Source organism: Pristiophorus japonicus, chromosome 17 (assembly GCF_044704955.1).
Source record: "Pristiophorus japonicus isolate sPriJap1 chromosome 17, sPriJap1.hap1, whole genome shotgun sequence".
In the NCBI taxonomy this organism is placed as follows: Eukaryota; Metazoa; Chordata; class Chondrichthyes; family Pristiophoridae; genus Pristiophorus; species Pristiophorus japonicus.
The window spans coordinates 125682297-125708105 of NC_091993.1; the positions used below are offsets into that span (position 1 = coordinate 125682297).

Here is a 25809-nt window from a genome sequence, read left to right on the forward strand (position 1 = left end):
ATATATTCAAAAAGGAGTTCGATGAAGTCCTTACTACTAGGGGAATCAAGGGGTATGGTAAGAAAGCAGGAATGGGGTAATGAAGTTGCATGTTCAGCCATGAATTCATTGAATGGCGGTGCAGGCTAGAAGGGCCGAATGGCCTGCTCCTGCACCTTTTTCTATGTTTCTATGGCTCACAGACATGGACCATGTACAGTAGACACCTCAAGTCGCTGGAGAAATACCACCAACGATGTCTCTGCAAGATCCTGCAAATCCCCTGGGAGGACAGATGCACCAACGTTAGCGCCGCGATGAGGCCAACATCCCCAGTATTGAAGCACTGACCACACTCGACCCAGCTCCGTTGGGCAGGCCACATTGTCCGCATGCCTGACACAAGACTCCCAAAGCAAACGCTCTGTTCGGAACTCCTACACAGCAAGTGAGCCCCAGGTGGTCAGAGGAACCATTTCAAGGCCTCCTTGATAAAATGCAACATCCCCACCGACACCTGGGAGTCCCTGGTCCAAGACCGCCCTAAGTGGAGGAAGAGTATCCGGGAGGGCGCTGAGCACCTCGAGTCTCATCACCGAGAGCATGCAGAAAACAAGCGCAGGCAGCGGAAGGAGCGTGCGGCAAACCAGACTCCCCACCCACCCTTTCCTCCAACCACTGTCTGTCCCACCTGTGGCAGAGACTGTAATTCCTGTATTGGACTGAGAACTTACTTTTAGAGTGGAAGCAAGTCTTCCTCGATTTTGAGGGTTTGCCTATGACGATGATGTGTAGTTGGGATCGGATTGGGTTGTGCTGGATAGTTCAGTTCAGTGACGCTTTATGTCTGGGAGTTGATGCAGGATGATTTTTGGTCTGGGCTGAGCCATGTAGTTGGGTTGGGTTGTGGTGTGTCGTTTGGGTTATTAGGGTTTGGGTGGGTCTGGTTCATGTAATTGGACTGTAATGAGCTGTGTAGTTGGGTTCTGCTGTGCTATGTTGTTAGAGTAAGGCTGGACTAGGCTGTGTTGTTGAGATGCAGTACATTTTGTCTTGATTGAGCTGTGTATCATAGAAGGATACAGCAGAGGAGGACAATCAGGCCATCATGCCTGTGCAGGCTCTTTCGTACTTCCACTCTCCTGTTCTTTCCCCATAGACCCAAAAATGTATTCCCTTCGAATATTTATCTCTTCCCCTTTTGAATCCGTTTCCACCGCCCTTCCAGGCAGCGCATTCCAGATCACAACAACTCGCTGCGTAAAAAATGTGTAACTGGGTATGGTCGCACTTTGCTTTTTAACAGGTTACGGTCGACTGCACTATGTCGTTTGGTCGGCTAGTGCTGTACTTTAGAGTTGAGTAAGGTCATGAAAAAACTACTATGAAAAAAGAAAGGCTTGCATTTCTGTCGCGTCTTTCAGGACCTCAGGATCCCAAAATCACTAAAACAGATTATCTGGTCATTATCACGTTGCTGTTTGTGGGAGCTTGCTGTGCGCAAGTTGGCTGCCGCCTTTCTCTCATTACAACAATTTAATTGAAACGTAAATCAAATGCGCCCTTTTGGCAAGGGCACTGAACCCAAAAATTAACATTTTAAACTTTTAACATAACTTTATATCAAATTAAAATCTGGTTGCCAGGGGTGATGATGCCCCCCAGTCCCTCCTCACATTGTGGCAGTGACTTCACTGGGAAAGCACTTTGGGAGGTCCCAAAGGCGCTACACAAATGCAAGTCTCTCTTTTTTTTTCATAGTAGTTTTTTTCTTTATCTTGCTAAACCCTAAAGTACAGCACTACCCGACCGAACCCCTCCCCCAGGAATGCCCTGGAGTCCAAGCCTCTGTGCTGAGGTTTCCTGGAGTGGGACTGACCCACTCTGGCTCTGGGTCAATGCTGGGCCATGCCCTGCAGTACCCCCGCAGCGCACTGGGGCTCCGGCCCGGCCAATGAGCGGCGGGTTGGGGCTCCGGCCTGGCCAATGAGCGGCGGGTTGGGGCTCCGGGTATCCAATGAGCGGCGGGTTGGGGCTCCGGGTATCCAATGAGCGGCGGGTTGGGGCTCCGGGTATCCAATGAGCGGCGGGTTGGGACTCCGGCCCGGCCAATGAGCGGCGGGCGCTGCCATGATGCGGCGGGACCGGGGCGGCGGGCTGGATCAAGATGGCGGACGCGGAGGAGCAGTTGACGGACCGCGAGAAGGTGAGAAAGAGAAAGAAAGAGAGAGAGAGAGAGAGAGATAGAGGGAGGCCGGCCCGGGACACCCGCCCGAGGCTCCCGACCCGCCGCCCGGGCGGGAGGAAGGGTCCGCCCGCGGGAGCTCTGCTAGCCCGGGGATCTGGGCCCGCGAGCCGCCGCCTGTCACTCGGGCTGCGGCCGGGCTGGGGTGAGGTGAGGGCTGGGCCGGGCTGTGGTGAGGGCCGGGGCCGGATGAGGGACGCTGCTCCCGGCCCCGTCGCACTCCCGCTCCCCGGGGCTTCCCGCCTTCAACTTCAGGCCCTTCGCACAACTTCCTGCCCCGTAACCCGCCGCACTTCCCCCAACCTGCTCACACTCACCCAGCCCGGGGGGTGCTCACACTCACTGCTCACACTCACTGCTCACACTCACCCAGCCCGGGGGGTGCTCACACTCACCCAGCCCGGGGGGTGCTCACACTCACTGCTCACACTCACCCAGCCCGGGGGGTGCTCACACTGGGGTCTGCACACAATCACCAGGATATAATGCATACTGACTGCTCACACTGGTGTGGAGGTTGTGTACACTCACTGGAGGGGGGAGGGGGTCCATGCATGCTCACCAGGTGTCTGAGCACACTACTCTCACTGAGGGGCTGTGTCCATTCACTGGGAGTCAGTACACACTGACTGTTCTCTCACTGGGCAGGAGCTGTGTCCATTCACTGGGGATCTGTGCCTGCACTCGTACTGGGGGAGGCTTTGCACATTTATGTCTCACTCACCTCTGTTCTGTTCACACATTGAGGCTGCGCTCACTGGAAAATCTTTTAACTTAAAGCAGCCTTTCACTGCTAGCAAACCTATCGGACATGCCCTGTTTTTGTGATAAAACTACAAGAACAGAAAATGTTTCAAAATTCCAGCACTTGTGTTTTTAACTTCTGAACATTAATGTCTAAAATATTTGTCCTGTAGCTCTTGTGATTCGGTTTGTGTCTGTCAAATCCCTAATCTTTTGCAGCTCGCTGAATTCCAAAAGCATTCAGGGGACAGGGGTGGGGGAAGGACTGTGAAATGATTAGGGTTTAAGGGCATATTTGTCCTGTTCTTTACCCCTAGCCATACTAATCTGTCAAACTTAACTGGAAAGGGTGGAGCTCAAAAGTGACGTGTCCCTGTTGAACCGGTCTTCATATAAAGCCATAGGCTTTATTTTTGTGGTATGAACTTTTTGAAGTTAACTTTTTTTCCCCCTTGTGCTGTTGAAAAACTGAGTAACCAGCCTGCAGGCTTGAGCTCGTCCTACTTCGATACTGACATGTTTCGGGGGTGGGGAGGAGGCATACGAGCAAGGTGGCGGTGTCCTGCTTGGCCACACAGATACCGCCAAGAAAAGCATGCACCAAATTTACATGGTTTGGGATGTCTGGTATATATGTTAATGCCACACAATGTACATCAAGAAAGAAAGACTTGCATTTCTATAGCGTCTTTCACAACCTCTGGATGTCCCAAAGTACCTTCCAACCAATGAAGTACTTTTGAAGTGCAGGCAGTGTTGTAATGAGGGAAACGCGGCAGCCAACTTATGCACAGCAAGCTCCCACAAACAGCAGCATGATAATGACCAGATAATCTGTTTTTGTGATGTTGATTGAGGATAAATATTGGCCCCAGGACACCGGGGATAACTCTCCTGCTCTTCTTCGAAATAGTGTAATGGAATCTTTTTCCATCCACCTGAGGGAGCAGACGGGGCCTCGGTTTAACGTCTCATCCGAAAAAGGGCACCTCCGACAGGGCACCCCTCCGACAGTGCGGCGCTTCCTCAGAACTGTCCCTCCAACAGTGCAGCTCAAGGAGTGGAACTTGAAACCCACAACCTTCTGACTCGGAGGCAAGGATGCTACCCACTGAGCCACGGCTGCAATGGTTTAGTGTGCCTGGTAGATGCATTGTACATGGCCCTGGATACTGGTTCTTGTTGGCAGTAGTAGTAGTGCTTGTTTGTACTGATGTGCTCACCTGCTGTTTGTGTCAAGTGAAGTTTGGTTGCAATCTCATTTTAACAGTAACTTAAATTTGACTTTAATTTTAGTGGTAGTTGTGATGAGTTCTAATTCTCAAACCTCTTTTTTTTTATTGCGCATTTTTTTGGTCGTCTTTATTTAAGGAGGGATATACTTGCATTACAGACAGTTCAGAGAAGGTTCATGAGGTTGATTCCTGAGATGAAGGGGTTGTCTTATGAAGAAAGGTTCTGCAGGTTGGGTTTGTATTCATTGGAGTTTAGAAGAATGAGAGGTGAAAGGTATAAGATTCTGAGCAGGCTTGACAGGGTAGATGCAGAGAGGCTGTTTTCCCCTCGTGGAGGAATCTAGAAGTAGGGGGCATTGTTTCAGAATAAGGGGTCGCCCATTTAAAACTGAGAGGAGGAAGAATTTCTTTGAGGGTTGTGAATCTTTGGAATACTCTGTCCCAGAAAGTTCTGCAGGCTGGGTCATTGAATATATTTAAGGTGGAGATAGACAGATTTTTGAATGATAAGGGAGTCCAGGGTTATGGGGAGTGGGCAGTGAAGTGGAGTTCTGACCAAGATCAGATCAGCCATGATCTTATTGAATGGCGGAGCAGGCTCAAGGGGCCAAATGGCCTACTCCTGCTCCTATTCTTTTATGTTTGTTCAAATCTGTTTGAGCGAGTTCTGTTGGTTCTTGTATCAATCACTCACTGCCTCAACCACGTGAGGCTGGGAATAACCCAAAGTTGCTTGTCGAGGTGCATTTCCTGTGTGGCAACCAAATCGTTCCATGCAATCATCATCTTTGCTTGTAAACTATTTCTGTCTTTCTGTACAAGCTCAGATTTGTAGATGCCAAGTTTGACAGATTTTATTACCTGGAAGGTTTCTTGGGTTTTCAAGTGTCACCCAAAAAATTACTGTGAAGTGCCTCGATGTTTTATTACATTAAAGGTGCTATATAAATGCAATGTTGTTGAATAAATGTGGAGTTTAGTGGGAAAATGTATACGAGTGAAGATGGCACAAAGCCTTTTATTTCGGTCTACTTGTAATTTCCCCACTCTTCTGATGGGCTGCAATTCAGGAGGTTGGAGCTGCCCCGGTTGAATTCACTGAACTCTGTACAGTCGGAGATTAACTGGAGTCTTCACGCACTCACAGGGTGGTGCCTTCAGTTCTTTTTATGGATTTCTCAAATCCTAGCACTTGGTTACTTCCTTATCTTGTAAAATAGAATGGTGACAATGTGAAAGTTGCAAACAAGGGTGTGTGTGTGTGTGTGTTGGGGAAGTGGACAGATCCAATTACTTCTGCTTCTGGCAGTGAGCAGCAAAGGGTTTGAAAGTTAACTTTGGTTCCCTCAAAGTGCAAAGTGTAATCTCCCAGTGCCAGTGCCCCAGACGTGTGCTTGCCTTCCAACTGTTGCTAACTCCAAAACATTGAGTGAAACTGTTTTCCGTCCAGTGTGCTTTTGAGTAAACTGCTGAATACTATGTTGAATTGTTAGCAATTGTAGTAGAAACCGTGTGAAAAATGAAATGGAGCCACAGTTGTACATCGTATTGTGGTGAGATGCGTCAGCAATGTCGTTGCTGTCAAAATCTGGAGCTTTTTACAGTGATTGTCATTACTGAAGAAATTACTGTTAAAAGGAAGTGGTTTCAATTGTGTGGCCCAGAACCTTTGTGTCTTAAAGGGATAATTGATCAGACTATACCAACGCTCTCCTGACCATCCTCCTACCTTGCAGCCTCCATAAGCATGAGCTTATCTGAAACTCTGCTGCCCATGTCCTAACTCACACCAAGTCTCGTTCACCCATCGCCCCTGTGCTCGCTGGCCTACTTTGGCTCCCAGTCCAGCAATGCCTTGATTTAAAAAATTCTCATCCTTGTTTTCAAATCTCTGTATATGGCCCTCGCCCCTCCCTATCTCTCTATTCTCCTCCTGCCCCACAACCCCCGCCGAGATCACTGCACCCCTCCAATTCTGGCCTTGTGTATCTCCGATTTAAATCATCCCCCTCCGTTGGTAGCCTTCAGCTGCCTTGGCTCTGAGCTTGGATTTACTTCCTTAAACCCCTCCGCCTCTCCAAGACTCTCCGTAAAACCTACCTACCTCGCCCAACGCTTTAGCTCACCTGTCTCCTTAAGTGGCTCTGTCAAATTTTGTTTGATAACGCTCCTGTGAAGCGCCTTGGGGCGTTTTACAATGTTAAAGGCGCTATATAAATGCAAGTTGTTTAGTATAATTGACCGCTTCTAACCGAGACTGCCTGCCATGCTATTTAAGTAGATAGGTGTTGCTCTAGTCGGTTGTGATTCGGGAAGGATATCTCCATGGTCTCCATCTGTTAACCTCCTTGAGTATTGTGTAATCACTGCACACTCATTGATATCACATGCACCCTTCTGTTCCATCACAAATACAATTTGTTGAAAATATTTTTGCCCACCGTTTGCTGCTCACACAGCCTGGCAGTCATGTACATATTAAAGCTGGCCATATTACAGCCTTAGATCCCGAGGGCTATTCAACAGTTCTTTGCGGTAAGATTAGGTTGTATGCACAGTAAATGCTGGCGATAAGATGTTTACAGTAAATTGCATTTGAGGAAACTAGTTGGGAATACCCTTCTCAAACCCCTGCACCTCTCTTCCTCTTTAAAGGCCTCCTTAAAACCGACACTTTTGACCCAAGTTTTTCGTCACCCCTCCTCCTATTTCCATCTTTAGCTGAGTCAGTTTATGTTCGATTCTGCTCCTGTGAAGCGCCTTGCGATGTTTTCATATGCCAAATGGGCGATATCAATGCAAGTTGCAAATGGGGCAGTTCTACAGTCTTGTGCTCGAAGTCCAAAGAAAATGAGAAACCTGACCCCACTTCTAGGCCAACAACTCTTTAATCTTCCATTGCCTTTCAACCAATACTTTGCTCCTCGAGTAGATACAAAGCCCTGTGTTACACAGAAGCTGAGTATTAACTTAAAAAAAATATTCATCATCATAGGCAGTCCCTTGGAATCCAGGAAGACTTGCTTCCACTGTTAAAATGAGTCCTTAGGTGGCTGAACAGTCCAATACGAGAACCACAGTCCCTGTCACAGGTGGGACAGATAGTCATTGAGGGTAAAGGAGGGTGGGACAGGTTTGCCACACGCTCTTTCCGCTGCCTGCGCTTGGTTTCTGCATGCTCTCGGTGACGAGATTCGAAGTGCTCAGCGCCCTCCTGGATGCACTTCCTCCACTTAGGGCGGTCTTTGGCCAGGGACTCCCAGGTGTCGGTGGGGATGTTGCACTTTATCAGGGAGGCTTTGAAGGTGTCCTTGTAACGTTTCCTCTGCCCACCTTTGGCTCGTTATAACCATGCCCATTCACTCCCCTCCTTTCCTGAAGGTTTTGACTTATTGCTGCAGTCACAAGCTACCCTCTGTTGCCTAGGTGACCATTGTTCATGTGAGCTTCAACAGCAAGGGTCAGTAGACTATTCAACTGCAAGGTTATCACAGCCAGCCCCCTATCATTACCTTACCAGATGTATGCCTGCCTATCTCGGTCAACCCTGGTCCACCAGGCATTGAACCTGCGACCTTCGTGGTCCGTATGACTGTTACTCACTGCAATGTCCAGTGTCAGCCGTGGCTCAGTGGGTAGAACTCTCTCCTCTGAGTCAAAAGGTTGTGGGTTCAAGCCCCACTCAAGACTTGAGTATAAAAATCAAGGCTGACACTACATGCAGTACTGAGGGAGTGCCATCCTTCAGATGAGACATTAAACCGAGGCCCCATCTGCCCTCGGGTGGATGTAAAAGATCCCATGGCACAATTTGAAGAACAGGGTCTGGAGTCCTGGCCATTATTTAGCCAACGTCGCTAAAACAGATTATCTGGTCGTTATCACGTTGCTGTTAGTGGGAGCTTGCTGTGCGCAAATTGGCTACCGTGTTTCTTGCATTACAACAGTGACTGCGCTCCAAAAGCACTTCATTGGCTAAAGCACTTTGGACGTCCTTGGGTAGTGAAAGGCGCTATAGAAATACAAGTCTTTATTTCAGTGAGGGAGTGGCTCCTTCGAATGTTTATCTGAAAATGATACAATCTGTTGCACTGTGTGTTAGTGAGGCGATGCCTTTACATGATGCGTTGCATGTCTGGGGGAGTGAATGAAGGTCACGGTGCCACTATTCGGAGAACTCCGATGGTTGGTCGCCCAAGAAAGCACATGGATTTTTTTTAAAAATGCATTTTTAAAAAGAGAGAATCTTGCTCTCTAGAAATCTCAAGTTTATTTTTAATTTTATTTAAAGAAAGACTTGGGATTTATATAGCGCCTTTCACAACCACCGGACGGTCTCAAAGCACTTTACAGCCAATTAAATACTTTTGGTACCTAATGTGGGAAACGCGGCAGCTAATTTGCGCACAGCAAGCTGCCACAAACAGCAATGTGATGATGACCAGATAATCTGTGTTTGTTATGTTGATTGAGGGATAAATATTGGCCCCAGGACACCGGGGATAACTCCCCTGATCTTCGAAATGGTGACATGGGATCTTTTACGTCCACCTCGGAGAGAGCAGACTGGGCTTCGGTTTAACGCCTCATCTGAAAAACGGCACCTCTGATAGTGCAGCACTCCCTCAGCACTGCACTGGAGTGTCAGCCTAGATTTATGATCAAGTCAGATCAGCACGTAATCAGGAAGGCAAATGGAATGTTGGCCTTTATTGCAAGGGGGATAGAGCATAAAAGCAGAGAAGTCTTGCAACAACTGTACAGGGTATTGGTGAGGCCACACCTGGAGTACTGCGTACAGTTTTGGTCTCTGTATTTAAGAAAGGATATACTTGCATTGGAGGCTGTTCAGAGAAGGTTCACTAGGTTGATTCCGGAGATGAGGGTGTTGACTTATGAGGGTAGGTTGGGCCTATACGCATTGGAGTTCAGAAGAATGAGGTGTGATCTTACCGAAACGTAAGATAATGAAGGGATTCGACAAAGTGGATGCAGAGCGGATATTTCCACTCATAGGGGAAACAAAACTAGGGCACATAGTCTCAGAATATGGGGTCGCCCATTTAAAACTGAGATAAGGAGGAATTTCTTCTGAGGGTTGTAAATCTGTGGAATTCTCTGCCCCAGAGAGCTGTGGAGGCTGGGTCATTGAATATATTTAATGCAGAGATAGACAGATTTTTGAGTGATAAGGGAGTAAAGGGTTATGGGGAACGGATAGGGAAGTGGAGCGGAGTCCATGATCAGATCAGCCATGATATTGAATGGCGGAGCAGGCTCAAGGGGCCAAATGGCCGACTTCTATTATGTTATGCAAGTCCCTGGAGTGGGAAACCCACTGAGTCCTTGCGAAACAAGTCAGTAAATATGAATTTAAAAAAAAACACTTTTCTGAGGAAATGCTTGTTACATTTCTCAAAAGTTGCGAGAGAAATTATGTTACCGAAGCAGGATAGTTGAAGACAGAGGCAGGGTGTGAATTTCTCGTTGCACACTTCCCAATCATAGATTCTTGTTTCCCCTGGTATCGTCACTTGACACATGAATGGATATCTGTGGAGTATCAGTGACCACCTTACTGGAGCAGCCAAATATTGTACTGGCAAAAGGGGTGTTACAGTTCGTCTGTAGCATCTGTATTTTCAGCTAACGAGATGGCAGTATGTCCGGGGTCCCCTGTTCTGCCATATTGCAATTAAATCATGTGATTCAGTTGTGGATCCTGGAGGTAGTCGGTCACAGCACCTGCCAGCAAAAAATGGTTTGCCTAAAAGCTATGTAGAAAGGCCTCGTGCACATGTGGGTTCAGATGATCGTTGATGGAACAGTGTTTCCATGATACTTAAACCAAGCACTTGCATAAAAACATAAGAACTAGGGACAGGAGTCGGCCATTTGGTCCCTCGAGTCTGCTCCATCATTCAATAAGATCATGGCCGATCTGATCTTGGCCTCAACTCCACTTCCCTGCCCGCTCCCCATAACCCTCGACTCCCTTATCAAAATTCTGTCTCTCTCCAGCTTGAATATATGCAATGACCCAGCCTCCACAGCTCTCTGGGGCAGAGAATTCCAAAGATTCACCACCCTCTGAGAAGAAAATTCCTCCTCATTTCTGTTTCAAATGGGCAACCCCTTATTCTGAAACTATGTCCCCTAATTCTAGATTCCCCCCACGAGGGGAAACATTCTCTCTGCATCTACCCTGTCAAGCCCCCTCAGAATCCTACAAGTTTCAATAAGATCCCCTCTCATTCTTCTAAACTCCAATGAATACAGACCCAACCTGCTCAACCTTTCCTCATAAGACAACCTCTTCATCTTGGGCATCAATCTCGTGAACCTCCTCTGAACTGCAGTCAATACAAGTATATCCCTCCTTAAATAAGGGGACTTGCACACCTTCCACGACCTCAGGACGTCCCAAAGGTCTTTACAGCTAATACACTTTTGAAGAGTAGTTATTGTTAATGAACTCTCCTCTCTTTCTCGTTTTGTTCAGTGAGCGTTCCCTTCAACTGATTGCGCGGCCCATTCAAATTTTCCCGTAAGCAAGGTCTTCCCCACATAAAAGCCGGTGAACGGCCAGTGCAGGACTTCCTGACTATTGTAAAGTAGAAAATGCCATAGCCAGTTTGCATGCAAGCACAGCTGAGATAATGATCAGAGAATCTGTTTGTGATGTTGGTTGTTGGCCCCAGGACACCGGGGAGAACTCCCCTGCTCGTTCTCAAATAATGTTATGGGATCTTTTACTTCCCAGACAGGGCCTTGGTTTAACGTCCCATCCAAAAGGCAGAACCTCCAACAGTGCAGCACTGCACTGGGAGTGTCAGCTTAGATTTTTATACTCAAATCTCCAGAGTGGGGCTTGAACCCGCGAGCTTCTGACTCAGGCGAGAGTGCTACCCACTGAGCCACGGCTGATGACCAAATCTGACCCATATCTGAATTTCTATTGCTACTTGAGAATTTACTCCGACTTGTGATCTGTTGTAAGCCTGTTTTATCATAAAAATGTGGTATGGAGGTATTAAAGGAGGAGCTTGGTTGTCATGTTACATTGGATGGGTGACTGGAATTGCTGCTTTATTAATCTTCAACTGAACATCCTCTTTAGAGGGAAGTGTTGGGGTTAGTAAGGAGCTGGCCTAATGCCTGTTCTCGTATCGTCCTTCCCCACCATCCTGCACCCCCAGCCGACACATTGAAACATAGAAACTAGGTGCAGGAGTAGGCCATTCAGTCCTTCAAGCCTGCACCACCATTCAATATGATTATGGCTGATCATTTTTGCAACTTTAGCACCCCATTCCTGCTTTCTCTTCATACCCCTTGATCCCTTTAGCCGTTAGGGCCACATCTAACTCCCTTTTGAATATATCTAACGAACTGACCTCAACAACTTTCTGTGGGAGAGACATGGTCTTCTCGGTGGTGTCAACGACATGCCCGTAATCATGATGTGTTTTCTCTTGTCTTTGGAAGCAAGGCCATTCAGCTCAAACAAATGAAAAAAGACTTGCATTTATATAGTGCCTTTCACGACCACCAGACGTTTCAAGTGCTTTACAGCAAATTAATTACTTTTGGAGTGTAGTCTCTATTGAAATGTGGCTGCCAACTCATGCACAGCAAGCTCCCACAAACAGCAATGTGATAATGACCAGATAATCTGTTTTTGTGATGTTGAAATTGAGGGATAAATATTGGCCCCAGGACACCGGGGATAACTCCCCTGAAAAGGAAGTTTTACACACACGAATTGTAGTGAATGTGCAGCTCATTGTAGATCCGTGCACTGCAAAGTTTTGAGAGAGATTTTGGAGATGAGAAGATCGAAATAAAATTGCTCCTTTCCTGCTTTAATTGGGGTATAAAGACGTTGGTATGCTTCCTATTCCTGTGCTATATAAACCAGGGCATTAACTTACTTGCACCATCTTTCAGGAAGGTTGCATTCCTCTACACGCCCACCAATGTTTTCAGAGATTGGTGCCTTAGTCCGCAACAGGTTTGCTTGTACTTCTGTTCCGATTATGAGCAGGCATAAATGTACAAAACTGTTATGTGGGTGGAAAGAGATGAAGGTTGCATAGACTGTGCTTTGCAGATTGCAAGCAGAGTGGTAATTTGAAACTGCACATGTAGAATCATAGAAAATTACGACACAGAAGAAGGCCATTCGGCCCATCATGCCCGTGCCGGTCGAAAAAGTGCTATCCAGTTTAATCCCACCTTCCAGCACCAGGTATGTCGCCCTGTCGGTTACAGCTCTTTAAATGACATCCAAGTTCCTTTTTAAAGATGATGAGGGTTTCTATCCTGTCCTTTCAGCCAGTGAGTTCCAGACTCCCCCCACCCTCCTGGGTGAAATGTTTCCTCATTCTCCCCTCTAACCTACCAACTACTTTAAATCTATGCCCCCTGGTTGTTGACCCCTCTACTAAGGGAAATAGGTCCGTCCTATCCACTCTATCTCGGCCCCTCATAATTGTTTCATTGGCAGTCCCTCGAAACGAGAATGACTTGCTTCCACGCCAAAAAAAAGGATGAGTTCACATGTGTTTCGAATGAAGAACCCGAACTACATCCTGAAGGGTGGAAGATGCTTGTGAGTGGATTTTTTTTAACGTGTGGTGGCCATTGCACACCAGCCACCACACGGGCTTGTCAAAGCTAGGTCTTGGTCCAGTGGCAAGGGTTAACCAAGACAACCGGAGACCTGCTCTGCTGCACGGACCTAGTGTGTGCGTACATCGCAGTGTGGGCTGGCCCGTGCTGCCCCCCCTGGGTCCCTGGCTCTGAACTCAACCCTCCCCTGGGCCCTGATCACATCCCTCCACAGCCTCTCGGCTCCTTCGCCCTGACCTCGCAGTGCCTACTGTATTTGCCCACGCTCCAATCACCGACCTGGACCTTGCTGACGTCCCTCTTCGCTGCCGTCGCCCTCCTGCACCAGCTCGCGCTGTACCTTGCCGTGGTACGCCACTACGCTGCTCCCTGGGCCGCACGCCACTCCTTTTATGGCCCCGACCTGCCGATGATGGCCTCTCGCAGGTCGGGGCCTCCGTGCTGCTCCCTGGCCGCCGCTCACCGCTCCTTTTATGACCCTGACCTGCGAGAGATTGTATACACAATTAAACCACCCCTCAGCCTCCTCCTGTTCCAACGAAAATAACCCCAGCCTATCCAATATTTTGATAAACACCCAGTTGAGTTTAAGTTTCCCAATTAGGTGCAAATATTGGAAATGGCTTGTGATTAGTATCTCTTGGAAGAAGGTGATTTTTTAAATGGGGAGGTTTTAAAGTAATGTTGTACATAAAGATTATTGTTCTCAGAGCAGAGAAGGTTATGGGGAGATTTAATAGGTATTCAAAATGAAGGGTTTTGATAGCATAAATAAAGAATTGCAGGGTTGTGGGGAAAGAGCGGTGGGAGTGGGACTAATTGGATTGCTCTGTCACAGAGCCAGCACAGGCACGGTGGGCCGAATGGCCACTTCATGTTCTGTATCATTCTCTGATTCATTGTGACCGTTGCTAGATGTGGGTTTTTTGTATTGTTGGTTGGTTCTGCGAATTGCAGTCAAGTAATGCAGATCTATTGCTGCTAACATGTTGCACCAGTGAGCAAGAGGAAGTTGGGTTCTGCTGGGCGCAGCATTTTTACCTGAAATGGTAATATTCAAATGCTTCGCTGGAGCTAGCAGGAAGTTCAGTACCGCCAAAAGCGTTAAAGATTGTGAGACATACTCCAGTGAGCAAAGTTTACTTCAAATGTACTTATTCCACTTAAGAAAAAAAATTATAGTTGTCTTTTTCAAATTGTCTCGTTTGAGATCATCCCCTCCCTTTTTCTATGGACCCGTATTTCCGTCAGTGCCACTCTAAGCTGGTCTGCAGAAGGAGGCTTGTGGTTACTGCTTCCTCATGGCTGGCCATGCGTTCACAACAATTTGATTTTATATAACGCCTTTAACATGGCAAAACTCACCAGTACAGGAAGATTAAGCAGTGGTATCACTGCGGTGTTTAAGATGATTAAAGGATTTAATAGGATAGATAGACAACATGGCATAACCTTAAAATTAGAGCTAGGCTGATCAGGGGTGATGTCAATGAAGCATTTCTTCACACACAGGGTAATGCAAATCTGGAACTCAGTCCCCCAAAAAGTTGTTGAGGCTGGGGGTCAATTGAAAATGTCAAAACTGAGACACATCAATTTTTTTAGGCAAGTGTGTTCGGGGTTACGGAATCGAGGTGGGTAGATCAGCAATGATCTAATTGAATGGCGAAACAGGCTCGAGTGGGTGAATGGCCGCCTCCTGTTCCTATCTTCCTAAAACATTGCACCGTGCTTCAGAGCTACAATCAGATAAAAATGGACACCAAGCCAAAGGTGATACTAGAGGCGTGATCGAAAGCTTGGTTAAAGGTATGGGTTTTAAGGAGATTGCATTGGAGAGGTTGGAGCTGCACTCCTCCAGGCAAGAGAGTATTCCACGCTCTTGACTTGTGCATTGTAGGTGGTGTAGAGGCTTTGGGAAGTCACTCGCCTGCAGAATACACAGCCTCCGACCTCTTGTCAGTTTTGTGGCTGGTCCAGTTAAGTTTCTGGTCAATGGTGATCTCCAGGATATTGATGGGGGATTTGACAATGGTAATGTCATTGAATGTCAACGGGAGGTGATTAGACTCTCTTGTTGGAGATGGTCATTGCCTGGCACTTGTGGCATGAATGTTACTATCAGCCCAAGCCTGGATGTTGTCCAGATCTTGCTGCATGCGGGCAGGGGCTGCTTCATTATCTGAGCAATTACGAATGGAATCATCAGTGGACGTCCCCATGTCTGATCTTATAATGGAGGTTGTCAATGGTGAGATTGGTTATTCACAGAAACCTGCTCAAGTAATTTTGAGAACCTTTAACTGTTTCCCAGTCACAGAAAATATAACTTGTCACTTTGGTTCAGTTTCAGGGCTATGGCAGAAACCTGATTGGAGAGGTTCAAACGTGGGGTTGAAGGAAAGGAGATGGAAAAAGAAATTGGTGAAATGGTAGTTGGCAAAGACTATGGGGTTGTGGGCAATGTTCCCTGTGAGCTGCGCTTTGTTCTGTGCAGCCTGTTTCTTAAGTGTGCGGTCACTTTAAATGTCCATGCCTGCATGGTATTTACCAAGGAGAAGCCTCTAAGCTGCCTGTGCGGGACCTTTCCCATTTGCTGCGCACGTGCAGATACAGGAAGCATTAGTCATGGGTGGGTTTTTTGAGGGGGTTTGTCCTGGTGATTTTGAAAAGATGCATCATTCACTTCCTTGTGCAGATGTCCGAGAGAGTGCACTGCATGTGCCCAATAAAAGTTCTCAATATTATTTCAGCTGAATTTTTGCCTCGTAATACTTTTTATGAAGAGAGCTCTGCATTTCCCAGTAAGCCTGTGACCCTCTTGCTACCCTGTTTCGTAACTGCTGGCACAGGGGATCTGGAAGAACCAGTTCTGTGCAGTGACCTTAACACTGATGTGGTATAGCATCCTCTTGCTGAACGCTATGCCACGCAAGCAACAGGTTTGAGTTTTTGGATCTGTGCTGAACAGCTGCTCTCGCCCTTGAGGACCCTGGGTTTGGGGAACAGAATATAGACCAGTGCTCCCACTCCTGTCTGCTAGTCAGTGACCCCAGCTAGAACAGTTGGGTTAGAGTTTCCACCATGCACGCAATCGGCAATCCAGGCGCAAATTACGCTAGTTTTCCGAAGTGAAATTTCCACTCAAACTCTCATAATCTCAAAAGTAAAATTTTCCACGGACTAGCGCAATCGGGAAGCGCCTCTTTAAGGGCGCTAGGCCGGCTGAACAAGGGAAAATCCAGAGCTAAACACCCGGCCTCGGAGCGCCATAACCGAGGCCTGGGGCGGACAGGATGACACCAAAAATATTCCCAATACATGACTCATGTCACCACACCATAAATCGCCCCCAAAAAAATTTTTTAAACAATCTTACTTACCTTGCTACAGCTCGGAACGCCAAACTTCAGAGGCGGTCCCACCAGGGCATGTTACGGGGCACTACGGGTCGGGCGTGATCCAAAAATCGAGCCAGTGTCGCAACCAGGGGCGTTGCACACCGGCTCGCCTCTCCTGGGCGGTAATGCTCCGTGCCCCTCGGCCCCCCAGTCGATACCGGTACCGAATGTCGTGTCGGGGCACTGGAAGCTGGCTGCCTGGGCACAAATGCTTTCCGCCGCAAAGACTGCCGCCTCAAAATGACTTAAAATTATACAGATCTAGTTTCATTGATGCACACTCGGCAGTTTGTTCATAAATTAAATATTTTAGTATTTAAAAATTTTCAAAACGTGCCTACTGCCTGCCAAAGAACCCAGCTTAATGTTGGCCTCCTCGAAGAGCCGCAAACAGGTGCCATTAACGGAAATGTGCCGTGGTGATTAATTCGATCTGGGTGTGTGCCCAGTTTTCTGGGTAGCTGGAGCTGCATTCCAACACGATGTTTATAAATCAGCGCAAAAGACTGCAGAAACCCAATTTGTGCTGGACCTAACTGCCGCTTAGAATTGCTTGATCCGTTGCGCTGGTTTGGACGGTTTGGGGCGAATTGTGCTGGTAGAACCATCGAAAAATAGCAGGAACTCTCGGCTAGTGTGTTTGTCATTAGGTGAAGTCCTGGGCAGCCTTGATTCTGCTGCCCACTGCCAGATTGCTCAAAACCTGTTGTCCATGCGCGCACAGGATGAAGGGTCACGTGGTGCTCGAGAGCCGCAAGCAACTTTCGCAGCAGTAGCAGAGGAGAAAATGCCCACCTTTGTGTGACACGGAAGGAATGCCAGTTACCATCTACTGCCCCCATTGCTAAGGTGTCTGGGCTGGTCAAATATCAGATTGAGCAGACTAGGCCTATGTTCCCTGGCGTTTAGAAGAATGAGAGGTGATTTCATTGAAATGTACAAAATTCTTACAGGGCTTGACAGGGTAGATGCAGGGAGGATGTTTCCCCTGGGCTGGGGAGTCTAGAACCAGGGGTCACAGTCTCAGGATAAGGGGTCGGTCATTTAGGACTGAGATGAGGAGAAACTTCTTCACTCAGAGGATTGTAAATCTTTGGAATTCTCTGCCCCAGAGGGCTGTGGAGGCTCAGTCGTTGAGTCTATTCAAGACCGAGATCGATAGATTTTTGGATATTAAGGGAATCAAGGGATATGGGGATAGGCAGGAAAGTGGAGTTAAGGTCGAAGATAAGCCATGATTGTTATTGAATCAAGGAGCCAAATGCCCTACTCCTGCTCCTAATTCTTACGTTGTGCACTTATCAGCCAGCTGGCAGTGAAGGTTGAAGTTTGTGGGACTTGGACTAGTGCATGGGGACAAAAGAATCATTCTTACTGTCACAATGAATAAACTTGACTTCTATCGTGCAGTACCAAAAGCCCAGGGTAACTGCAGAATTGGACTCCGCAAAGTCACAATGTTAACTAGTAAAAATGCTGCAAATCACTTTCAACATTACTGTATTGCGCATTTTGCAGAAGGGTTTGGAAAAATACACCAACTGATCACACAGCTCTGTTCTATTTTAAAAATGACAAGTATAGTAGCTTGATGTTCTAGCTTTGTACATGTGAAATTCGTATTGCTCTAGTCTATTTTTAATATAAACTACCCTGTCCTCCATTATTAATTCCCCAGTCTCATCCTATGGGGGACTTAAGGATGCCCCCGCCCCTTGCCCGGGATCCGTGTCAATCAAACTCAGCCGGGTGGCATCTGATATGCTGGTGCGCTAGAAGGGTATAAGCCTACAGTAGCTCTGCTGATTCAGTGACTCCTAGAACATGTGAAGGTGGGATCAGGCTAAACTACATCAGCCTCCCAACAGAGTTTCATTTCATGACCTCGGCATCCCAAAGTGCTTTACAGCCAATTAAGTCATTTTTTTGAAGTATAGTTGCTGTTGTAATATAAGAAACATGGAAATTTCGCACAGCAAGCTCCCACAAACAGCTATGTGATAATGACTAGATAATCTATTTTAGTGATGTTAGTTGAAGGATAAATATTGGCCCCAGGGCACCCTTGAGAACTCCCCTGCTCTTTTGAAATAGTGGGATTTTTTTTACATTCACTCGAGAGGGCAGAAAGGGCCTCGCTTTAACTTCTCATCCAAAAGACGGCACTTCTGACAGTGCAGCACTCCCTCAGTACTGGCACTGGGAGTGTCGGCCTGGATTACGTGCTCTGGAGGGCAACTTGAACTCAGGACCTTCTGACTCTTAAGAGTGCTGTCCACTGAGCCACGGATGTTTGGACTCTCATGTGGCACTGGAGGGGGTGGGGCCTAGTAAAACCCCAGCAGGTGTCGGTGGCTTCAGGGGAGGTGGGGAGCAAATTGTCCTCAAAGAAGTGGCCTCTGTTCCACTCGACGAACTCCACACACACACATCCCTAATGATGCTGTTTACCTTTTTTGGGGCGGGAGCACTTTCCACTTCCTCCCCATAAAGTGCTTATTCTTGGGACTGAGATGAGGAGAAACTTCTTCACTCGGAGTTGTTAACCTGTGGAATTCTCTGCCGTAGAGAGTTGTTGTTGCCGGTTCGTTGGATATATTCAAGAGGGAGTTAGATATGGCCCGGACGGCTAAAGGATCAAGGGGTGTGGAGAGAAAGCAGGAAAGGGGTAGCGAGGGAATGATCAGCCATGATTTTATTGAATGGTGCAGCCTCGAAGGGCCGAATGGCCGACTCCTGCAGCTATTTTCTATGTTTGATGTATTAGAATGGTGTCACAAACTTACACTCTGCAGCGGAGCGGGCTGTTTTATACCATCGTTGGCTCTAGTGGGGCGGCGATCTTCTGATATGTCGTGTGATTCTCTGCAGTGAAACTAGGTTGTTGTGCACTGGTGTTGCTCTGCAGTACAGCGGGTTGTTGTACACTGCGGTGTGACTCTGCAGTGGAGTGGGGCGAATGATACTTAAAAGGATTGACGGTGGATAGGCAATGGCAGACATTTTTAAAGATCACATGGATGAACTTCAACAATTGTACATCCCTGTGTGGTGTAAAAATAAAAAAGGTGACTCAACTGGCTAACAAGGGAAATTAGGGAAAGTGTTAAATCCAAGCAAGAGATATATAAATTGGCCAGAAAAAGCAGCAAGCTTGAGGACTGAGAAATTTAGAATTCAGAGGAGGACAAAGGGTTTAATTAGGAGGGGGAAAATAGAGTATGAGAGTAAGCTTGCAGGGAACATAAAAACTGACTGCAAAAGCTTCGACAGATATGTCAAGAGAAAAAGATTAGTGAAGACTAATGTAGGTCCCTTGCAGTCAGAATCAGGTGAATTCATAATGGGGAACAAGGAAATGGCAGACCAATTGAATAAGTACTTTGGTTCTGTCTTCACCTAAGGAAGACACGAATAACCTCCCGAAAAACTAGGGGACCGAGAGTCTAGCAAAAAGGAGAACTGAGGGAATTCCTTATTAGTCAGGAAATGGTGTTAGGGAAATTGAAGGGACTGAAAGCCGATAAATCCCCAAGGCCTGATAGTCTGCATCCCAGAGTACTTAAGGAAGTGGCCCTAGAAATAGTGGATGCATTGATCATTTTCCAACATTCCAAGGACTTGGGAACAGTTCCTATGGATTGGAGGGTAGATAATGTACCCCCACTTTTTTAAAAAAAGGAGGGAGAGAGAAAACTGAATTATAGACCGGTTAGCCTGACATTGGTGGTGGGGAACATTATGGAGTTAATAAAGATGTAATAGCAGCGCATTTGGAAAGCAGTGACAGGATCTGTCCAAGTCAGCATGGATTTATGGAAGGGAAATCATGCTCGACAAATCTAGAGTTTTTTGAAGATGTAACTAGTAGAGTGGATAAGTGGATGTGGTGTATTTGGACTTTCAAAAGGCTTTTGACAAGGTCCCACACAAGAGACTAGTGTGCAAAATTAAGGCACATGGTATTGGGGGTAATGTATTGACGTGGATAGAGAAATGGTTGGCAGACGGGAAGCAAAGAGTGGGAATAAACGGGTCCATTTCAGAATGGCAGGCAGTGACTAGTGGGGTGCAGCGGTGTTCAGTGCTGGGACCCCAGCTATTTAGGAATTGAATGTAATGTCTCCAAGTTTGCAGATGATACTAAACTGGGTGGCAGTGCGAGCTGCGAGGAGGATGCTAAGAGGCTGCAGGGTGACTTGGACAGGTTAGGTGAGTGGGCAAATGCATGGCCAATGCAGTATAATGTGGATAAATGAGAGGTTATCCACTTTGGTAGCAAAAACAGGTAGGCAGATTATTATCTGGTGACAGATTAGTAAAAGGGGAGGTGCAACGAGACCTGGGTGTCATGGTACATCAGTCATCGAAGGTAGGCATGCAAGTACAGCAGGCAGTAAAGAAAGAAAATGGCATGCTGGCCTTCATAGCGAAGGGATTTGTGTATAGGAGCAGGGAGGTCTTGCTGCAGTTGTACAGGACCTTGGTGAGACCACACCTTGAGTATTGTGTGCAGTTTTGGTCTCCTAATCTGAGGAAGGATGTGCTTGCTACTGAGGGAATACAGTGAAGGTTCACCAGACTGATTCCTGGGATGGCAGGACTGACCTATGAGGGAAAGACTGGATCGGCTAGGCGTTTACTCACTGGAATTTAGAAGAATGAGAGGGGTTGTCATAGAAACGTATAAAATTCTGATGGGACTGGACAGGTTAGATGCAGGAAGAATGTTCCCGATGTTGGGGAAGTCCAGAACCAGGGGACACAGTCTAAGGATAAGGGGTAAGCCATTTAGGACCGAGATGAGGAGAAACTTTTCCACCCAGAGAGTTGTGAACCTGTGCATTCTCTGCCACAGAAAGTTGTTGAGTCCAGTTCGTTGGACATATTCAAAAGGGAGTTAGATGTGGCTCTTACGGTTAAAGGGATCAGGAGGTATGGAGAGAAGGCTGGGGTGGGGTACTGAGGTTGAATGATCAGCCATGATCCTATTGAATGGCCTGCTCCTGCACCTATTTTCTATGTTATACACTGATATTATTCTGCAGTCGTGTACACTGTTGTTATTCTGCATCATCAACAACTTCATGGAGGCGTACGAAAGCAGGGGCCTTGCGCTAAACATCCGTAAGACAAACGTCCTCCACCAATCTGACCCCCACCACACAGCACTGCCCCCATCATCAAAATCCACGGTGCGGCCCTGGACAATGTGGACCATTTCCCATACCTCGGGAGCTTACTATCAGCAAGGGCAGACATTGACGATGAGGTCCAACACTGCCTCCAGTGCGCCAGCGCAGCCTTTGGTCGCCTGATAGTGTTTGAAGACCAGGACCTCAAATTTGGCACCAAGCTTATGGTCTACAGTGCAGTAGTGATACCCGCCCTCCTATGTGGCTCAGAGACGAGGACCATATACAGCAGACACATCAAAGCTCCTGGGGAAGTACCACCAGCAGATCCACTAGGAGGACAGATGCACCAACATCAGTGTCCTTGCCCAGACCAACATCGCCAGCATTGGAGCGCTGACCACACTTGACCAGCTCCGTTGGGCGGGCTACATTGTCCGCATGCCCGACACACGACTTCCAAAGGAAGCGCTCTACTTGGAACTCCTTCACGGCAAGCAAGCCCCAGGTGGGCAGAGGAAATGATTCAAGGACACCCTCAAAGCCTCCTTGATCAAGTCTAACATCACCCCTGACACCTGGGAGTCTCTGGCCAAAGACCGCCCTAAGTGGATTAAGAGCATCCGGGAGGCCGCTGAGCACCGCGAGTCTTGTCGCCGAGAGCATGCAGCAGTGGAAGGAGCGTGTGGCAAACCAGACTACCCACCCACCCTTTCCTTCAACCACTGTCTGCCCCACCTGTGACAGAGACTGTAATTCCCATAATGGACTGTTCAGTCACCTGAGAACTCATTTTGAGTGGAAGCAAGTCTTCCTCGATTTTGAGGGACTGCCGATGAAGACTCTGCCGTGGAGTCTGGTTGTTGTACACTGTCATGTTATTCCGCAGTGCAAGTCATTTTCAGCCTGATAGAATCAAATGTCCTCTGCTCTGTCGTATGACCTATGGCCATCGTAGCTGGGATTGGTGTAGATGAGGAATTTTGTGCTGGGATTTTAAAAGTTGAAAATTAGTGTGTGCTTTTAGTTGTCCCTCTGGAATGTGGACATGATGATAAAGGCAAAAGGAGCCCTTGTATCTTTCGCGACCGTGGGACATCCCAAAGAGCTTTACCAGAGGGATGCTTGTGATTGTGGAGCAAGGAGTTGGTGACTGCGAGAGGGGAGGGGAGGAAATCGGCAAATGATGGGCTTTCCGGGAAAGCATCCCTATCACCGCAACAGCCTGGCTTTGTGCTCGTCATTTTGATTTAGCGGAGTTGCCGCCTTTGTTGGGGGGTGAACAACATACATAAGGCACTTTTCAATAGGTAGGGAATACCTAAAAGACAAGTTGCGTTGGAGAGGCTTGAGCAGAAATCCTGTAATGGATTCATCTCCAGTAGTGCAGTGTGTGGGTTTCCCAACTGCTGAAGCATCGTGTCGCGGGGCGGAGGGCTGTGTGGTTTCTAATAAGATTCCCCTTTTAGTAAATTCCAAATTTCTTCCTTCCATGCTGTGCAGAAAAGAATCAGACATTTATGGCACAGAAGGATGCCATTCGGTCCATCGTGTCTTTGGTAGAGCTATCCAGCTTAATCCCACTTTCCATTTTTTGGTCCGTAGCCTTGCAGGTTACAGCACTTCAAGTGCATATCCAGGTACTTTTTAAATGTGGTTGAAGGTTTCTGCCTCTACCACCCTTTCAGGCAGTGAGTTCCAGACCCCCACCACCACAAAAAGGTTCTCGACTCCCCTCATCCTTCTACCAAGTACTTTAAATCTATGCCCTCTGGTTATTGACCCCTCTGCTAAGCAAAATAAGTCCTTCCTATCCACCTGTTTCGAGCAGAGAACAGATGCTCACTGGAAGGGGAAACTCTTGAGCACCCTTGTCACGGTGTGACCATGAAGGGCGCAATATCTACAGAACAGGATACGGTCACATTGCGGTGAGAATTCCGGGTCAGAAAAAACATAGCAAAATAGATTTTACAAACAGCAGTCTTTGCCAGGCTGCCTGGTAGATAAGCTTCTGATTTTGTGTTGGATTTGATCAGATTCTTCAAAGTGATATCTTTAATTAGTCACAGATTGGCCCCCCAACCACCACCTTCAACATTCACTCCCTCTACCACCGGCGCACTGTGGCTGCAGTGTGCACTATCTACAAGATGCACTGCAGCAACTTGCCAAGGCTTCTTCGACAGCACCTCCAAAACCCACAACCTCTACCCCCTAGAAGGGCAAGGGCAGCAGGTGCATGGGAACACCGCCACCTCCACGTTCCCCCTCCAAGTCACACACCATCCTGACTTGGAAATATATCGCCATTCCTTCACCGTCGCTGGGTCAAAATCCTGGAACTTCCTCTCTACTCCAGCACCGGGGTTTGTCCTGTTCAGAAACTGATCAGTCTGACAAGAATAGAGATGCCATTTGAGATATCGGCACTTGTGTTGAAAGGCGTGCAGGATTGGTATTCCATTGCTCATAAGTGCACTTTTTATTCCGCTCTCTCTCTCTCTCTCTCTCTCTCTCTCTCTCTCTCTCTCTCTCTCTCTCTCTCTCTCTCTCCTCCAGATGCTAGCTCTTTCAGGGCACCTGGGATGTTCTCCAGCAATACCCTCACCTATGGGATCATTCTTCATAAGCTAGGCAGCGTTGATGGGATATTTAGCACCAGAGGCATCACAGGCGAGCCCAATGTCCACATGTGACTTTCCAGCATTGGATCGAGATCAGGAGTGGGAATTCCATCTGTTCCCTTTGGTCACTGCCCCTACCTGCCCTGTCTGCTATCCATGTGTTTGCCAGGGCTCAGTGGTAGTGCTTTTGAGTCAGAAGGTTGTGGATTGAAGTTCCACTCCATAGACTTGAACACAAAATCTAGGCCGACACCCGCAGTGCAGTGCTGAGGGAGCGTTGCACAATCGGAGGTGCCATCTTTCGGATGAGAATTTAAACAGATTCTGCGCGCTCAGGTGGATGTAAAAGATCCCATGACACTATTTGAGCGAAGAGTAGGGGAGTTATCCCCGGTGTCCTGGGGCCAATATTTATCCCTCAATCAACATCACAAGGACAGATTGATGATCTGATCTTAATTACATTCCTATTGGTGGGAGCTTGCCGTGCGCAAATTGGTGTATCCTACATTACAACAGTGACTACACTTCAAAAGTACTTCATTGTCTGTAAAGTGCTTTGGGATGGTCTGAGGTCATGAATGGCGCTATAGAAATGCAAGACTTTCTTGGCCTACTCTGAGTGAGTTGAGTGCAGAATTGTGAGGTTCGTCATTGTACCAGTGAGCTTACAACAAGCTCGAACTCTCCCACCATCTGATTAGCTGTTAGGCTCGGGAGTTTGAGGCTACAGAAAGCCATGTCCAGACAGGATCAGGGACTGTGTGAGCGCAAAGCTCAGTGAATACTCGGTTGTCTGCAGGCGGTTTATAATCAGCCTGTGCATGAAACTTCCTGTGTGGGAGTCGAATACAGGGTGTGTACAGCGGCAGTGGAATGTGGCACCCTTGCTGCTTTCAATCTTATCACTCGACATGAAGCTAAGCCAAGGCTGCCCGCCCCCCCCCCAGCCTACACCCCATGATTGCAACAGAATGCTGCCTCCACGCCAGCTTTTCATCAGAAGGACGAGGTGTTTGGGTGGGATTGCCTTCCACCAAGAACCTGACCATTATGAAACCCGCCATTTGGGGAAGTAAAAGTGTAGCTGTCAGGAAACCTGCTATGTAATTGAATTCAGCATTTTAAGAATTGCAGTTGTGCAAATTGTGGGTAATGTACTGTCGTGGTTAGCTTATTGGCTGAGTAATCCAGAGGCCTGGACTGTTAAGAACATTGAACACAAGAAATAGGAGCAGGAGTAATCCAGAGAACACAAGTTCAAATCTGCACCATGGCAGTTCAAGAATTTGCATTCAATTTTATAGTTTAACAAAAAGCTGTAAATAAAATCAGGCTGGTCTCCGTAAACGTGACCACGAAGCTGTCGGTTCGTCGTTTTTTAAAAAAAAACAACTCCTCGTTCACTAATGTCCTTAAGGCAAGGAAACCTGTCATCCTTAACAGAGTAGCTTGGCAGGATAGATGCAGAAAGAATGTTTCCCCTCACGGTGGAATCTAGAACTAGTTTCAGAATAAGGTGTCGCCCATTTAAAACTGAGAAAAGGAATTTGTTTCTCTGCGGGTTGTGAATCTTTGGAATTCTCTACCCCAGTGAGCTGAATATATTTAAGGTGGAGATACAGATTTTTGAACTATAGGGGAGTCGAGGGTTATGGGGAGCGGGCAGGGAAATAGAGTTGAGGCCAAGATCAGATCAGCTGTGATCTCATTGAATGGCGGAGCAGGCTCGAGGGGCCAAATGGCCGACTCCTGCTCCTATTTCTGATAGGCCCAGACCGGGTAAGGACATAAGTGTCTCCAGTTCCA

At 47.4% G+C, this 25809-nt stretch overlaps 1 protein-coding gene across 1 annotated transcript in view; it reads left to right on the forward strand.

Annotated features, from left to right (window-relative positions):
• The first annotated feature begins 2100 nt into the window (after positions 1-2100).
• Positions 2101-25809, forward strand: part of capza1b (capping actin protein of muscle Z-line subunit alpha 1b) — a 56046-nt gene continuing 32337 nt past the window's right edge. Inside the window, exon 1 of the mRNA XM_070859251.1 lies at positions 2101-2185. Coding sequence (XP_070715352.1) covers positions 2147-2185 — 39 coding nt within the window. The 5' untranslated portion in view covers positions 2101-2146. The remainder of the gene's footprint in view (positions 2186-25809) is intronic.